This window comes from Zeus faber (genome assembly GCF_960531495.2).
Source record: "Zeus faber genome assembly, chromosome: 1".
Classification (NCBI taxonomy): domain Eukaryota; kingdom Metazoa; phylum Chordata; class Actinopteri; order Zeiformes; family Zeidae; genus Zeus; species Zeus faber.
In genome coordinates, this window is record NC_137193.1 from 52,928,044 (window position 1) to 52,946,153 (window position 18,110).

The 18,110-nt window shown below is 40.1% G+C and overlaps 2 protein-coding genes across 3 annotated transcripts; both read right to left on the reverse strand.

Annotated features, from left to right (window-relative positions):
* Positions 1-1,319: 1,319 nt before the first annotated feature.
* Positions 1,320-13,225, reverse strand: LOC307229724 (N-acetyllactosaminide beta-1,3-N-acetylglucosaminyltransferase 3-like). Of its 2 annotated transcripts, XM_079999777.1 has the most exons (3): positions 13,140-13,225; positions 5,212-6,328; positions 1,320-1,403 (listed from the first exon to the last, which is right to left on the reverse strand). In XM_079999777.1, exons 2-3 carry the CDS (start codon positions 6,319-6,321, stop codon positions 1,371-1,373), a joined length of 1,143 nt encoding a protein of 380 aa, XP_079855903.1. In that variant the 5' UTR covers positions 6,322-6,328; positions 13,140-13,225; the 3' UTR covers positions 1,320-1,370. The 2 variants fall into 2 exon arrangements, with proteins under 2 accessions (XP_079855903.1, XP_079855902.1); XM_079999776.1 differs by lacking the exon at positions 1,320-1,403 and having other exon boundaries at positions 1,448-6,328.
* Positions 13,226-14,682: 1,457 nt separating this feature from the next.
* Positions 14,683-18,073, reverse strand: LOC307227925 (potassium voltage-gated channel subfamily V member 2-like; the record flags this gene model as incomplete). Its single annotated transcript, XM_079997364.1, has 2 exons — positions 14,683-14,973; positions 16,946-18,073. The coding sequence occupies 2 exons, from the start codon at positions 18,071-18,073 to the stop codon at positions 14,683-14,685; spliced, it is 1,419 nt and encodes a 472-aa protein (XP_079853490.1).
* Between the last annotated feature and the right edge of the window lie 37 nt (positions 18,074-18,110).

The window sequence follows — 18,110 nt, forward strand, 5'->3', positions numbered from 1 at the left end:
CCTAATATATCCCACCCCTTGACAGGTGCCATTGGAACGAGATGATCAATGTTATTCACTTCACCTATCAGTGGGTTTAATGTTGTGGCTGATCTGTGTACTCCTATTTCCACTTAGCCTGCTTCACCTCTCAGATCCCACTCTTATGAGTCAGTGTGAATCATCGGCTCAAGTACCATTTGGTGAGGCAGTATATATATTCAAATTCAATGTATTGTATCAAATGTATTTGTTCCAACTGTTTGGCTCCAGCGAGGAAATAAAGCGCTGTAGTAGGACTGCGGGGGGACTTGGCCCCACTCCAGGACCGATTACAGTTATAACTGACACATGCAGTCCTTCCTAGCAATCTTCCGGAACCGTTCCTGAACAGGGTCATGTGTGAATATATCATTATATATACTGTTTATATATATCACGCTCGGCTGCAAAGATGGGAAACTGAAACATGTCCAGTCTCTACGGAGACAGGTGTTTATATAATTATATTTTATTCTTTTACATCTTAAAAATGCTACTCAGACACTGATGTGACTTTTACGCCCAGGAAGGTCTGATGATGTCATTCTGCATAAAGCAAGGGGATTGGGAGAGGTAATTCCACTGGGCTATTATTTACTCATTTATATATATTTATATATTTGTTGCCTCGTTAATTTTTTTAAGGATTTATTTCACAGGCATAATTTTTTATTTGCATGCTACGTCCACATAGATCCTCCTTGTGCACACAAGTGAATGAGCTTTGTCCGTGCATTGCTCCGTGCGTCGCTCCATGCGCTGCTGCTCCATCTAACGTTCTCTGACGTGGGAGGTAGATAGTGACGGAGAAAGTGTCCCAATTACGCGAAATGCTGTGCTGTATATACACTTTATATATATTTAGGAATAGGTGTTGCCAGGATTATGGGCTCCCACCGCCCTGACGCACCTTACACACCCTGGACCCCCACGTGATAAATGCCCGCTTAAAGTGGAGCATATGGTACCAGCAATGTGGCTGGAGACTAAACTGTGGAGATATTACCTTTGGAAAGACCAGACACAGGACTGCAGCAAGGAGAAGGATGTGAATCCTGCAGGAGGCTGTACATCAGAACCAACAGCAATCATAAGTACGTATAAGCCAAAGAAGAACAACAACGGCGAGAAGAAGCCTACAGGCAAGACAAGGGCTAAAATCAGGGCCCAGACAAGGGAAGAAAAGATAGAAAAATAGAGAGAAAGGAAGGAGAAAGAAGGGAAGAAAGAAGCATCTGCTGGGACCAGCGGAAAAGAACAAGAACCTGATGCAGTGCAAAGGAAGGGAACCACACCAGGGTGGATGGCTGGATTGGAGGACATTTCCCCTGCAGGATCTCCACTCTAGGTCACGGAAGCTGCAGCTCCAAGTATTGAGGCCCCTGCAGGATTAAGTGAGGAACTGTGACAAGAGATAGCCAAGTCGGATGTTTTTATATGTTTTATTTACTCTATCTTTTTCTTTAAAATGATTTTTATCAGATTGTAGATCAAGATTCTATCAATACCAATAATCACAACTTGTCTGTATCATGTGTTGATTAATTACCCCTTTGCAACTCTTTAATTAATGCTTTACCTGCATTTCAAGTCACTGTTTTACTTATCTTTTTAGTATAGAGGAACAATGGTCACCTAAGTTTGAATACCCTTCTTGTAGATGGTAAAAAGTAAGGAAGAGCGCATTATAGGATTTAAATGGTTGGCTTGATCCCCGTATAGAAACATCTCCTTTCGAACAAAAGTATACTTGTCATTACATGAAAATCCAGCAACCACACCAACTGACACTCACTTGAATAGAGCTGTCGTTAACTGGAGTTGCCTTTGGGTTATACCCTTTAGTTTGTAGGGTTATTGAGGGGGTATAACTGAGGGCTGAAGCAGGGGGAGGCTTCAGGAAAGAGACAGTGAGCAGCCTGGCGAGTCTATTCGCAGACAGACAGACAGACAGACAGATAGATAGATAGATAGATAGATAGATAGATAGATAGATAGATAGATAGATAGACAGACAGACAGACAGACAGACAGACAGACAGACAGACAGACAGACAGACAGACAGACAGACAGACAGATGGATAGATAGATAGATATGACAGTGTTGCAGCAGCTCCACGTCAGCATCATCATCCTTCCCCTACACCACACCATGCATACACAGAGCATATTGGCCTACTAATAGTTAGTCAGTGGTGTACAGTAATAATGTAAAAATACTTTTTGCTTTACTTAAGTATTTACTGGAAGTATCTGCACTGGAGTTATTCTATTTTCATCATCTTTTAATTAGCTACATTTAGCCCTCAAAAAGTATCATTTTACTTTGATAGATTTCCCCTGAACACCTTTGTTAATCGCTTCAAAATAAAATCAGAAAACTTGTTGCCAATGATGTTAGTGAAAGTCAGTTATCATGACGTTGATGTTAGCGAATCAAGGGTCACATCAGCCAGCAAACTGGGTGCACACTTTCAAACCCGTATTCAGAGTTTGCCAGATCCGTGATTTTCCCACGGAATTGGGCTACTTTTCAAGTGTTGAAGCGAGTTGGGCTTTTTGTCTGCGGATTGGGGATTGGCTGGGTTTGTCATGAAGACCTGGCAACCCTGCCCATGTTAAGTTTCGGTTTTCTTGCTACTGAACCAGCACAGGCTTGTCCAAGAACGACACAACCAAAGCAGCGTGTTGGAGAGCGACGGCCTCTTCCAGCTACGGTGATGCCCCACCTGCACCTGCTACGACCGATGGAGACCAACTCCGTGGCCATATTTACAGCAATTGTATTCTTATGTCAGAGTTGATGATGTTTACCGAAAAATACAGAAATATTGGCAACCACAATAAAATCATAGCAAGAACGTTTTCTATCCACAGCATTGACTTTTTGATATGTAAGTACATTAAATACCATATTATTACTTTTGATACTTGAGAACCATTAATATTTAATACTTTTACTCAAGTACCATTCTAATGAGTGGCCGGAACCGATGAATTTAGAGCAGCCTTTCAATTTTGATCTTGTTTCCATAAATTCCATTGAAAGTATTTAAGTGGAATTTGACACGGCACATGGGGTGAGCTCTCACGGCACAGTGGTTGAAAAACTTGTCTTACACACATATCTTATTTCATGAATCCAGTTCCTGGCTGATTCTGTGAAACAAAGATGCAGAAAACAACAGTTTCTAGCTCCTGAGTTCCGTGCTGAGTATTATTTTAAAAAAGGATCACACTAACATAGAAAACATAGTGAACAAATAAACAACAAGATGAAGACTGGTTTGTTGTCAGTTACACACAGCAGCATCTGAGAGAGATGGATTTACACATTTGTGCATTTTAATAGATTTTTGCCACATCTCAAAGGCCGAAGTTTTTATCATCCAACATCCCTCCAGGGATCAATAAAGTACTTTATCTATCTATCTATCTATCTATCTATCTATCTATCTATCTATCTGTCTGTCTGTCTGTCTATCTATTTATCTATTTTTACTGCTACCAACCACCCTGATCCTGACACCCTGACAAGCCTCAATATCAGCGCTTAATTGATCAATTCATCTTTACTTTCTTGATTACAGAGAGCGGGTCACAGGGGACAATTATTGCAAGAAGCTTAAACATTTTGGGTTGGAAAAAAAATAATTTACTGCATTAAAAAAATAAAATAACATTGACACATTAAAATAGTTAAACAATCTGGCAAGACACATTTCTACCCCTTAAAAAGTAAGTTATTTAGAAAATTAAAAATTGTAAACATTGAGTGTTGTAGCGTAGAATAAACTCATTTTTTAAGAAGCCCTGAGAAACTTGCATATTATATATGTTATTATATGTGCACATTTTTTGGTTTGTTTGTTTGTTTGAATTTTTGGGGGGTGGGGGGGTATTACAGTGGATATTGCAGTACAGAGCCCTGGGAGCAGAGCTCACATTAAGCACACACCTCCACATTAACAGGTGTACTAACACACACAGGGACTATGGACACAGTCCTTATCCCCTTCATCATCATCACTAACCATCATCATCATCATCATCATCATCATCATCATCATCATCATCAGGTAGCCTGTCCTCTGGCAGAGTAAAGACATGAAGACATGCAAAGTACCAGCGACGGCAAAAGGGTGACACTCAACCAAGTACACATTTATAAGGACGTCATAAATGTTACTAGAAATAACTATAAACACGGTGCTAATGTTTCATGGCACTGTAAATAAGAACCTAGAACAATTAAGTCAATTTAGGATTGCTTATAAAGATCTGTTGATATTACCTTCCCGAATATGTTCATAACACCTCTGGGTTTTAAAATCCATTCTTATATAGGAAAAGCTGTGAGGTCTAAGGTATTTTCCATTTCCGCAGCTCAGTTTTCGGTTAGGGTGAGGGTAAATTTGACTTCCTGCTTTTTAGGGAGCTGCGCTGCCGCAGTTGTGTTTTTGAAGCAAAATTTAAATAACAGAAACATGTTTTCTAGGCTAACTTTTTTACATGCTGCTTTTATATGACTATATATGACTTGACTATGTGTTGATACTCCATAAGTCATACTGATTGATTGATTGATTGATTCATTCATTCATTGATATTCGTCATATCCAAGCATCATATGTGGTATTAAAGCATTTGTAGTGATTACTGGTCAAAGAGATATTTAAAGATTAAGTGCAATTAGGCTTTTCATTGATTCACTTATAATTCTAATATACATAATGGTGGAGTGTTGTAACTTTGAATGATTTTGAGCTATATTTCTGAAATTGCCATTTTGGCAATTATATTGTTGGACGTGAGCAGAGCATTGCAAATAATATGATACCATCTTGTAAATGATATCATGCTACTGTATATGTGGAATGCTGCAAATATCCATGGTCAAATTTGGATTTCAACAATAAAATGTGTTTTTGGTTCACACGGAGCAGTTAAAACTAAAAGGGTTATTAAGCCTCATAGGACACTATGATCACAAAGCCCTCTCAAAAGGCCCAGAGGTGGTGAAGACATAATCTGTTGGTCATTGTAAAGAGATCTGCATAGAACATTATAAATGTACTTAATAACCCCTGATACATGACCATGGACAATTCTAGATTGCGTCAATAAAACATTACAAACATGTTCATACTTAATTACACATGATTACATTTTAGTCTAAGGTCGTGTACCTGGTGCCACATAATGTATATCTGAGCCGGTAGAAATCTGTGCACTAGCAGTACTTCCTTGTAATAACAAGGGTCGTAGGCGTCAACTTTTTTGGAGGGTATGTAATGTCCTGCAGTCTTGACGCCCATGTGGGACACAGGCTTGAGTCCTGCCTTCTCCAGGCACATCCCCATGTAGACGTCATCGATGGGAAGCAGCTCGATGGACTTGGACATTTTGTATATGACTGTTGCTGTGTTACCGGACAGCAGGAATCCACCGCCACCGCAGTAAGGGGGGTAGGACTCAGACTCCTGCACCTGAACAGGAACGTAGTACTTGTTGTTCAGTATTCGAATGGGCCCAACGTTCTGGATCAGGTGTCCAGTGAAGAGGTGCTTGCTGCCGTTGTGGTCCAGACTCTGGAGGAACTCTACCATGTTGTCGGTGTTGGCAAAGATGTCGTCATCGCCGTTTAGCAGAAATTGTGCGTGGGGACAGTTCAGTTCCATCCACTCCAGGAAGAGGACCTGCTTCAAGGTCAGGTTGAAGAAGGTGTCCTGAAAGTCCCATTGGAGGACGTCGTTGTACTTGTGGTTCTCCAGCTCCAGGAGCTTGTTCAGCCGCTGTTTCTCAAACATGGTGCCCGTCGTTCCAGAGATGAAGATCCTTCGAATCCACACACCATTGTACAATCTCTCCTCGGCCCAAGTATTCCGTAGGACCTCTCGTCGCTCATAGTTCCCCGGGGAAGACTTAATGACCAGCAAAAGGAAGACGTCTATGGATTGATCAGCCCCTCCGCATTTGTTGGGAAGATCGAGCAGGATTGGGAAGTGCCGACAGTGACGGTGGTAGAGGAAGTGCTGAATGTGACTGGGGAGAGAGGAGAAGCCTACGACGTTGGCAGCAGACACATTCTGTTTACAACGTGGCCAGGGGAAAACTAATGAACTGCTGTTGCTGGTTGTCTTCTTGTGAGTGACTCTGTCTGTTGTTCTCAACATGTTGTTGAGAATGTATTTCTCTTTTAGATATTTGTCCTTCATGAGAATTAAGGCCAAGCACAGAGCCCCCATCAGCCAGAACGCCACTGCCTGAATTTGAAGGCAATGCCTGCTTCCCATCATTGATACTCTGTAATAACAAAACAGAGAAAAAAATACATCATTTTCACATCAGCAATTCTCAGTCACCTTCCAGAGAGCTGGGATGGAGTTAGATTAACACTTCACACTGCGTACACTGGTGCGTATGAGACAAGTTCCATACGTAAATATCACACCACAGTGTCCTACTGATTGTTACTCTCAAAGCCTGAACAGCACAAAAGTAAAGACTGCTGAGTGAGCCTTCTGTAAAATGCCCCAAGAGAAATAATACAGGAAACTGTGGTTTACAAAATGGAGATTTACATGACTTCATGGTTAGAGATAATGGTGGTGGAAATGTCCTGTTCTACTCTTGCCCATGTATATACACGTGGATAAGTTATTTTAAAGGAGTTTAAGAGTTATTTTAAAATTCTGATAATGTGTAAAATTTAAGCTTGGGCCTTTTCTTAATAACCCACGTAAGTAGAGGACTTGGTTAACAACACATTAAATGCTGCATAACAGTTATGCACTCTTCCAAAAGCAATTTATTCTTCTGCAATCCTTTAAAGATCTATTATTGATTCTGCATTGCAAGGTTATGGTCCACTATTATGGCCACAGTGGGAGTACCCTCCCTAATCCCTGCTCTGTGGTAGACCATCTCCACTGCTAAGCCAAGAATGCTGTTTACTCACTTTGTAAACTGTTACAATCTTAGATTTAATTCAAAACAGAAATAAAATGTATGCATAATGTGTGATAAATTGTGCAATTCTCATATCGTTCTCATTTCTCAAATTATATCGCAGAAATCATTATAATTAAGGCATGAATTATGTTTGCCCGGGATACATTTTTAAATGAAACAAGATTTGCGTCAGACACATGATTAATTTACTTCTTGCAAATACTCAGGCCCGCCTCCAGCTGGTTGGAGGCTGTGGATCTGGGTTTCACCCAGACCTCCCGACGCCTCGGGTGGAGGGATGACCCCAGGGACAACAACAGACCTTCTTTGAACCTATACCCGAGTATTTAGTTAATAGGTGCTCACATATGCTTAGTAGTGATGGGTTTAGGTTGATTTTCTTTCCATTTTTCGTGGAAGGGTCTGTGTCATGCTTTTTATCACTGTTAAAAAACTAGATCGGTAACATGTCCAATTGAGAATTAGGAATTAGGAAGACAGTTTTGTCTTTTAAGTCAAGTCAAGCCAAGTCACTTTTTAAAAAAAACAACAGCAGTTGACCCAAAGTGCTTTCCAGTCGAGGTAGATCGATTAACAATACAAGAGATACATGAATAAAAGGAATGCGGCGTACGAGTTAAAAGCAGGACTAAGATATAACGCGTAAGAAAAAAAAAAAAGCCCAAAAACAGAAAGAAATACCAAATAGAAAACAAAAACAACAAAGAAGAGGAAACAGAATAATCCAAAAAAGGTGACTAAGATGGAAAACACATAAGGACTCAGACTAAGACTGAACTAAAGGACATGAGATGCCTCAAAATTTGTTTTTCCTTTAAATACCAACTTGAAATTGAAAGGAAATGACTGGCAAAACAAGTCATTATCAGTGCTCATGGCAGAAGGGCAGACCTGGGGAGAGGCCAAAGGGGGGATGGTCTCACTCCAGCACTGTTACATTTGAATAAGGTTTTGTTTTAATTTATTACAAACCAAAAGTACATCAATGATTCTACTGTTTTGCAATTTTCTGTGGCCCATAGAGTCACCATTTCTGTACAGGTCAGTCCTACTGAACAGGAAGCAATAATATGAGGGCTGGGGACTACTTGAGCTAAGGATGCATGCAAAATTATTATTGTATTATTAAACAATTTCTGTATTTATAAACCATTTTTATTTAGGTGCTAGAAAAGAACACTTAATCTCCAGAGATACATTAAACAGCATGCAGCACAACAATGAGAGTCCAATCCTTGAACAGGGGAGCAAGTTTACAGAGATGACTTTAATTTATGTTATACTGTTGCACAGCTCTGGAGTAATGGAAAAACAGGGAGGCAGCCAATCACATACAATACATGTCTGCTGACTGGAGCTCTGAATGGGCTACGCAGCCTTGAGTCACAGTCCGAGACATGACAGTGTTTGGACCATTTCCTATAAACATATTACACATTGCACATTTGGACGTCTCGCTGAAAAGGGAACTCCCCTCCCAGCTGAGACTTCCAAAATCTGCAGAGAAATTGTTGTTAATTGTATAACTAATGGTAGATATATATAGATATATGTATGTATGTATATGTATGTATATGTAGATATATATTCTATCTATGGTAGATATATATAGATATATGTATGTATGTATATGTATGTATATGTAGATATATATTCTATCTATGGTAGATATATATAGATATATGTATGTATGTATATGTATGTATATGTAGATATATATTCTGTCTATGGTAGATATATATAGATATATGTATGTATGTATATGTATGTATATGTAGATATATATTCTATCAATTCCATTTTATTTTCTATCTATTCCATTTTATTTCAATTCATTTTTATTGTATTTTATTCTATATATTTTTATCTTATTCTATAAGTATTCCACTTACTGTATTACGTTTTAGGAGTCAGTTAGTCGGTCTATTAGAAAGGAATTTTCTACTTTTTATTTTATTTTCTATTTTTTCCAGGGACATATTGTGTGCTATCACCGGGTGCGTTGCATTACATTTCACTGCATATATGTATGGAAGTATGTATATGTATGTGACAAATAAAAAATCTTGAATCTTGAATCTTGAATCTTGAATATATAAGAATAAGTACACTCACCAGCAGTCTGACTTCACCAATGTGAAGGGAAAGTAAATTGAATGTGTGCATGAGATGCCCAAAGGGAGGTTAATTAAGTGTTTGTCCTGTAGTGACTTTGATAAAATCTAGTTTTTACAATTGCGTTGTTCTTTCCATGAAGAATAAAACTATTATTGTGATAAAGCAAAGTGTTGTCTCTTAAAAGAAACTGTAAAACTGATAGACATTATTCCGTTGTGACTCATGAGTTTTTAATCTTGGACACAGCCTTATAAAACATTGAGAGACCTTTAGCCTTAAGCAAGACTTATATGAGGTTTTATTAGTTTTACCGATAAGAACTACTGAGGATTTAATTAATGTGAAAAAAGTGGTTTGGGTGAAGGCATTTGGAATAATTCATATTGAATGTTACTGATTTACCCTTTGCATTCTTCATAAATAAATAATTTTCATAGAACTAAATGATTCCTGTTCAGAATTCCATTCACACCTCAGAGCAGAACAGACTCTTCTGACTCGTTACACCAACTGAAACAAATGAACGAACCAAGAAACCAAGTCACTCATAAAGTGGTGAATCCCCAAAAAGAGACAAACATTTTGTGACTAATCCCAAGAACTAGGAGGGAGTGGTCTAGACCTTCTTAATATTCATGAGCTGAACTTTGAGTGACAGGTACAAAATAGAAGATAATTGAGAATTGGCTGTATGTCGGAGTGTAACGGATGGCATCATGACAAATTTTATGAACTAGGGGCGCTTTTTTGAGAAATAAATTATAAATACACTTTTACACAAAACTTATATTTTCAAGGTAACGAGAACAAAACACTAATACTCTGTAACAACAAGACAAAGATGAAAATACATAATTTTCACATCGGCAATTCTCAGTCCACTTCCAGAGAGCTGGGATGGACTTAGATTAACACTTCACACTGCAATCACTGGTGCATATGAGCCAAGTTCCATATGTCACAATCACACCGCAGTTTCTGTCTGACTGTCACGCTCAACGTCTGAGCGGCACAAAAGTTATAGAGATTTGCATGACTTTATGGTCACGAAAAACAGAAGAGGCGGATCGGTCCTGATGTACTCTTACCCATGTATATATATACGTGGATATGTTCTATTTTAATGGATTTAAGAGTTCTTTTAAAATTCTGACAGTGTCAAATTCAAGCTTTGGTCTTTTCTTAATAATCCACGTAACTAGAAGATGGGGTGATCATTACGTTAACGTAAATAAGTTGTTATTGCGCGAAACGTTCACAGTAAAACTCAGACGTTGGTGTTATGTGAAAAAATGTATAATAATGTAAAGTTTTGAGTCAAAGTGCCACATAATTCTATATTTATTGGATGTATTAATTCAGAATATATTTTATTTCTTGTAGTGGGTTCTAAGTAGGGACAGTGCTGATGCTCAAGGCATCAGCACTGTTATGATGTTCTCCAGTTGTGTTAATAAACAGTGAGGAGGAACGCTATGACATCGTTGGAAAGCTTTACTGGTTCTCCAACTAGACAGCTATACTTTAGAGTTCTTAACTGACCAACTGAATCAACTTAACCCAATTTTCGCACAAGGTTAGAAGTGTCCTATTTAGAGCCACCAAAAGCCAACAAGAACATCAGAACATGGTTTTTTTTGTCTGAACAGCCTAAAAGTATTTAGCAAAGTCCTCAAACTAATAAAACACTCATCTGTATTGAAAAAAAAAAGAAAAGAAAAGCTGATACCTCCCAATGCTTAAAGAAGGACCTGTTATGAAAAACGCACTTCTTCAGTGCTTGGCAAATACATTTGGGTCACTGACAAACTGAAACAAGACAACCCAGTCGGCTTTTTTTGTGAGCTGTCTATTTAAGAAAACATGTCACACGTCACCAGCGGTATTATCGTGAATAGAAACCGACCCCCATCTGAGTAACTCCATCCTCAACACACAACTAAGCATGGGCAGTGCTCTGTTGGCTGCACACACAGGCACAAATCTTTTAAAAGAAAGAGGAATGAAGACCAACTGTCCGTGACAAAACTGCAGACGAGGGAAATGTATTTGCTGTGTGTGTGTGTGTGGGTGTGGGTGTGGGTGTGGGTGTGGGTGTGTGTGTGTGTGTGTGTGCGTGTGTCTCTCCATGGTAGGTTGACTGCACTATAGAATGCAGCATGAGATCCGCTCTGCGCTTCTCCAAATAAAACCGTAGATGTACTGATTTAATTTAATTTAATTTAATTTAATTTAATATTCCAACGTTTCGGTAAGCGAATGAACTTGGTGAAAAGGATATATATATATATATTTTTTTTGCTTTAAAATAACAGCTTCAAAATCATTTTGATGATTCAGCTTCAACACCTCCGCCCCCCACGTTTTGTTTTTTTTTTGACTGGATAAAAAACTTTCTTTAAAAAACGATAAATTATAAACTATTATTAATTATTAATGCTCATATAAAACATAGAAAAACGATGATGGCAAGACGATGAGGGCATGACGGACCAGTGGTACACCCGGCACGCTTCCATGGCGCCGCGGGGGGTGTTTCCCTGTCTGACTCGCGTGTGTGAGCCGATCTGTCAGGCCAGGTACATCTGCCCGCTCCCTCTCTCCCCATGGCTCCGGGAGGCGGCGAGGTCCGTGCGAGGGACGCTGTAACCAAGGTGTGCATTGCATTTGCGCTGGTAGCACGGACTGTTATTGAAATGTGACCGGGAAAGTTCAAATTTTCTCCGGTAAAATAGAATAGTTTCGGAGAGCGGACCAAGTTTTCCAAAAGTGGCGTTGAAGTGCAGTTGCACTCAGAAACTGTAGGGGTGCCAAATCCTAAATACCAAAAGTGAAATAGCGCTGCTCTAAATGCTTTTACAATTGTAAGGTTTTTGGTGATTTCAATTCAAGGATTTTTGTGTGTTTATTTTTTTCCGTTCTGCTTTCTGTTGTGCTTTCTTCGCCTGGGCCTGATGGGGTGTATTTTACGGCGGTGTTTCTCAACACGGTGTCCGGGGACCCCCAGGTGCCCTTCAAGAGAGTCCACGGGGTCACCAGCAAAATTATCTGTAGTTGAACTACACCCTTATCTCATTTCCTTATTTCAACACGCACCGTTAGAGAATGTACAATAATGACGAGAAGAATCCTAGTTTCGCTGTTATCCCCCTAACTATAATATAGACAGGTATGGAAGTTCGGGTTGTGGGTCCGTGGTCCGTGATGGGTATCAAATCCAGAGTCCCTTGTGTGGAAAAGGTTGAGAATCACTGTTTCAGGGCATGAGGGCTGCGAAGCAACTGTTTAAATAGGAAGTAGAAAAAATGTGCCTCTAGGCTATTACTGTATCCCTAAAAATAACAGAAGTCGCTTCCAGCAGACATGAAACAAGCAAGCCGAGTGAATCCCCTCAAGTGGCAGTTGAAAACAGAGCTTTTTAACTCAGCCTTTAACTTGGTTGTGATCAGAAAAGGGAGTGGAATTTTCCGAATGTTTTTTTGCTAAGTAATATGAATTTATTTACAACATGATCTGTTTTTATGCGGCGCTTTGCATTTTTACCCGCTTTGTATATTTTTGCATTGTATTTTTTTCTCTGAGAAGCACTCCGAGTTCTCCTGTATGAATCGTTATACAAATAAAGTTATTATTATTATTAATATTATTATTATTATTATTATTATTATTATTATTATTATTATTATTTTCCAACACATAGCGGGCGGATAACATGTTTATAAATAATAATAGTAATTAGAATAACAACAATATCTTATAGTGCATGTAGTGGAAGATCATGCGTAGTCAATATGTGACAGGAACTCATGAGATATTTATAGCAAAATATTTATTTTAAGGTTGGTTTCGATCATGTGTTGGTCATGTCGGCCTCACATCAAGTCAGGAGAAAAGTTTAACATTTGTTCTCACACATTGTTGCCATTCATCTGATGTCATCTAATTCAAAGTGAATAAACTCCACATTTCCTTGAGCTTCAACGCAAATCGGCGATCGAGTTAAAAAGCAAAACCAGTGACCTACCTTTAAAGCGGCTGCTAGAGCTCCACACTGTACAACACTACCGTTATTAATACATTCACCAGATTAACGCGACGCCCACTGCTGCCTGCCTGCAGCCCACTGGGCGTGTCCCCCCCCCCCCCCCCTCTCTCTCACCCTCTCACACACACACACACACACACAACTGTCCCCAAAGGAGGTGGAAGTACTCCGTCCTTCATGCCAAGTAGTTTTCACATTTAATCCCTAGGACGGACTTGTCACCTAGAACTCATATTTTAGTTACTAGTTGCCATTCCAACAATTACTAGTAACTATTTTAGCTGTAGCAACTATTAGTAGCTATTAACTAACTCTTGAGTTTTACTAGTCAAAATGTATTATGTACTAGTACTTATTCATTGCATACTAGTAACTATTCCAATTATTACTAGTAACTATTATAGTTTACTTGTCAAAAATGATTAGGTACTAGTACTTATTTAAATACTAGTAACTATTCCAGTTACTGGTAACTATTTTATTTGTACTTGTCAAAATTATTAGGTACTAGTTCTTATTTATAACATAAGTAATACATTATACCTTATACATTTTGACTAGTAAAACTAAATAGTTACCAGTTACTGTTGGAATAGTTACTTGTATCTAATAATCTATTACACAAGTACTTGTTCCTAAAACATGCAATAAAAACACTATTTTTATTGGTGTTGTTGGCTGCAGCCTATCTATCGCTTTTTTTTTTTTAAAGAAAGGAACAAAGCAGAATTGTTTTTTTAATATTTACATTTCCATCGTTTGCATTTCCACCATTTAACAACATTGTAAGTAAATATTAACACCACCACTGGTGCCGGTGTGCCTCTGTATCCGTTTCATGTCAGAGGTGCAGGTTCTGGGAGAACCTGCAGAAGTCCTACGAGACCGCTTTTTTTTTTAAATTCTTTTTGCTCTTTTAACTTTATCCACATAACTCTGTAGTGAAAGATTGAATAATAGATAATGTGGAATTTTTGGGGGGTTAAAATGTTAACACGCAGAGTGTGTCCAATACTTCAAAATTAATAAAAACTAAACATCAAGTGTCATGTGGAAATCTATTTTAGATCATTTTATTTTCCATCATTTATGCCCAAGCCGACATTCTTAAGAAGGTAATTTTATTAACGGTCATCATGCAGCTGCTGGGCAGCGTTTTCTCTGAGCACAAGAAAACGTGAGAAAATCGAAGTGAAGACACATGGCTGTCAAACCTGTCAGTCACTAAGTAAACAAAAGGTTCCTGAAACCGCTCAATCACTCACCGCTGCTGGGGACCACCAGGCTGAGGTTTAGCTTATCCTAAACAAATACATATAATAAATGAATAAAACACTTACTGTAAACTCAAACTGGACGTATGAGGCCAAAGGGCTTCTTAACATCTACTTCATTCTGTTTGATCTGAGCCTGATAAAAAATGCTTGAGAATTACACACATACTATTAACATCATTAATCCTGGTGGAAATATACTCACTGAACCAATGAAATAATGACCTCTCCAACTACACAGACACCGATCAGTGTTGACATTCATATGAATCTTTCTCGCTGTCATCCTCCACAGGGGGATGGAAGCAAATGTCAAATTTCCGGCGGAGTCGGTTCTTGAGCTGGAAGCGTTGCCGCACACAGGAGCTGGCGTACTCCTGGGCCTTGAGCTTGGCATAGTAGTCAGAGAACTTGTTGAAAAGGAATGAGATGGGCATTCCGTTGAGGATGATGCCGAATGAAATGCAGGCAAAGGCCACCAAACGTCCCAGGACTGATACAGGAACCACATCCCCGTAGCCCACAGTGGAGATGCTGACCTGAGAGATGAGAGGGTTTCAACACGGCATTTGAATATGGCAGTTCTGGACCTTCTTTGATTTTTTTACCAAACATTTCCCATGGTGTTTTATTCAGCCATCACACGTTGAATTGAATTGTAAATTGAATACAACAGGAAAGAGTCATTAGAGAAAGTCTTAAATATTTAACGTGTATTTGGAAAACCCATGTACAGTACCCAGTACCCAGTATCAGGACCTCCCCCTGGGTCATTTTGAAGAACATCCTTATTGGCTTTCCAATGTGGACTCTTAGCCCTTTAAGACAAACTCTGATAAAGTGCTGTACAAATTCACTTGGTATCTGACCTGTAAAGTTTAGAGTGAGGTAATGAGATAGAGAAGAATTTCAGTCAATGTTTCACCATGACATTTGATTAACCCACGTTGGATTATTCTCTTTACATGCTTAATTATGAGAGTACCACTTTTGTGTGTGTATATATATATATATACACACACTACTCACAAAAAGTTATTCGGCTTTCAGGTGAAATTTCAGGATGAACCTAAAATGCACTATAACCTTTACAGGTGAACTTAATTTGACCTTCTCTAAACTTTTGAATGCACATGCCCAACTGTTCAATTTTTCAGTACTTTTTGCACAACTTGCTGTTCTCTAACAAGGAGCTGAACGGCAAAATTCACAACAGGTGTTTGATCCATGAATCGACCAATACATTTCCTGGTTCAATTAGAATTGGTATTTAAACAGTCCTCTTCATCATGCTGTTCACATTTTGACATCATGAGACCAAGACGACACCTAACAACTGATCAACAGTACCTCGCCATTGTGAGGCTTCAAACAGGATGTTTAAGAGGGAAGTGGCCACTGAGCTTAGTGTCACAGAGTGTCATCAGCAGGTTGCAACAGAGATACAGAAAGGCATAGAAGTGGACGTCCTTTGGCCACATCGCACACTGATGAGCGCTTCATGTGAACAGTGCCCTGTGGAACCGGATGATGAATGCCAGTCAACTCCAGGCACATTTAAGGGAGGTGAGAGGCACCCAAGTGTCACGTCAGACCATTCAAAACCGTTTACATCAGCGTGGTCTGTGTGCTAGACGACCTGCAAGGGTACCTGACCACACCACCAGGCACAGACATCATCGTCTTGCATGGGCCAGGGAACATTTACGCTGGACGAGGAACCAGTGGCCTCAGTGCTGTTCTCTGATGAAAGTCCATTCACATTGAGCAGAAATGATGGCTGCCAATGATGTTGGAGACGTCAAGGAGGGAGCGAACTGCCCTACACTTTGTGAATGGTACAGTGACAAGCCCATACTACCTGAATAACATCATTCATCCAGTCATTGTGCTCCTGCATGAACAACATCTTCATGGACGACAATGCTTCAACTCATCGAGGTTGCATCATTAGGGAACGGCTGCTGGAGACTGGGGTACCTCAAATGGAGTGGCCTGCACTTTCTCCAGACCTGAATCCCATAGAAAGCCTATGGGATCAGCTGAGTGGCTGTTTAGAGGCTCGTAACTCTGTACCCCAGAACCTCAATGACCTGAGGGTCGCCCTTCAAGAAGAGTGGGGGGCCAGGCCTCAGCAGACAATAAGTCGACTTGTGAACAGCATGAGACGTCGTTGAAGTCAAGGGCACATGACAAGTTATTGAGACATTGACATTTTTTGTTATGGTATACCCACCACTGTTGTTGGCTTTTGTTTCAATAAATTGTTTGAGATGAGGAAATCACCATTGCATGCTTCTACTTAAATGCCCTACTTTCATGATATAATACCACTGTAGCGTGAACTTTTTACATTTTCCATAAATTTCACCCGAAAGCCAAATATCCTTAACTTTTTGTGAGTAGTGTATATATATAGTTTGATATTGTTGATTGTATGTTTGATAGAGTACTTCCTTTAGATATTATGCTTAATATGATCAAGTGTCTTATTCAGTGACAGGGACTTACTGCAGCCCACCACCAGGCATCAGGAATGCTGCTGAAGGGAGAGCCCCCGGCGTCACGCTCAACAGAATGCAGGAGTGCAGAAAAAGTGAAGATCCCCATTGAGATGAAGAGGAAAAGGCAACAGACCTGCTCGTAACACTGTCGTAGGGTGAAACCAAAGGCTCGCATCCCGGTGGAGTGGCGTGCAAGCTTCAAAATGCGAAAGATTCTCATGAGCTTGAGCACTTTGAGAACTTGGCTGAGTTTGCTGACGCGGACCATGGCCCCAAGGTCATTCTGGGCGCCCATGTCCTCGCTGTCATCAAACAGGTCAAAAAGGATCTGTAGGAAGTACGGCACGACTGCCACAAAGTCCACAAAGTTGAGTGCACTCCTCAAGAAATATTTTAAGTTCGACGTGGTGGCAAAACGGACAAAGTACTCCAAGGTGAAAAACAAGATGGAGAAAATTTCCACCCACTCCATGTATGTTCTTCCATAGATACTGTATATTCTAAGCTCCTCTACGGTGTTCATCGTCATCGCCCCGATGGAAACAAGCACCAACAGGTTCGAGAAGACGGCGAAAGCCTTCGCCCAAATCGAAGAGTACGGATTTTCAACCACATTCCAGAGGGTTCTACGCAATTCCCCTAACACCATGTCCTCGTAGCCCTCTTGATCGTGGTGCACCTCAATCTCGGCTATCAATTCCTTCTCTACCTTCAGGTAGTCCTTCACCTCGTCCACCTTCTCCTCAAACATAATCCGACAGCAGCGCTGGGTGTCCCGCAGGCTCAGACCCCAGTAATCCATCTCTTCTTCAAAGTTCACAGGACACATTTCTCTCACGATCCACAGCACTCCGCTGGTGTAAAAGTGGAAGATGTGGTGGAAGAAGGCCGGATCGCGGTCAAAGAAGTATTGGTTGGTCCCAAATGAGAAGTCATCGCACAAGGCGAGCTGCTTGGTGTGGTCAGCGCACAGGGCCAAAGATCCTATCCGTGTGTGAGGATACTTCACAGCTGACTGCTTAGGGATATAGAAGACCTTACCCCCCACATTGATGTTGATGGTCTGCTGCTCTTTGAAACTCTCCTCTGCTTTGGGGCACTCTACCGTTGTGCCCAGGCTGGCCAGGTTGTACATCGAGTTCCATGCCTTGACACTGCTTTGCTGAGAAAAA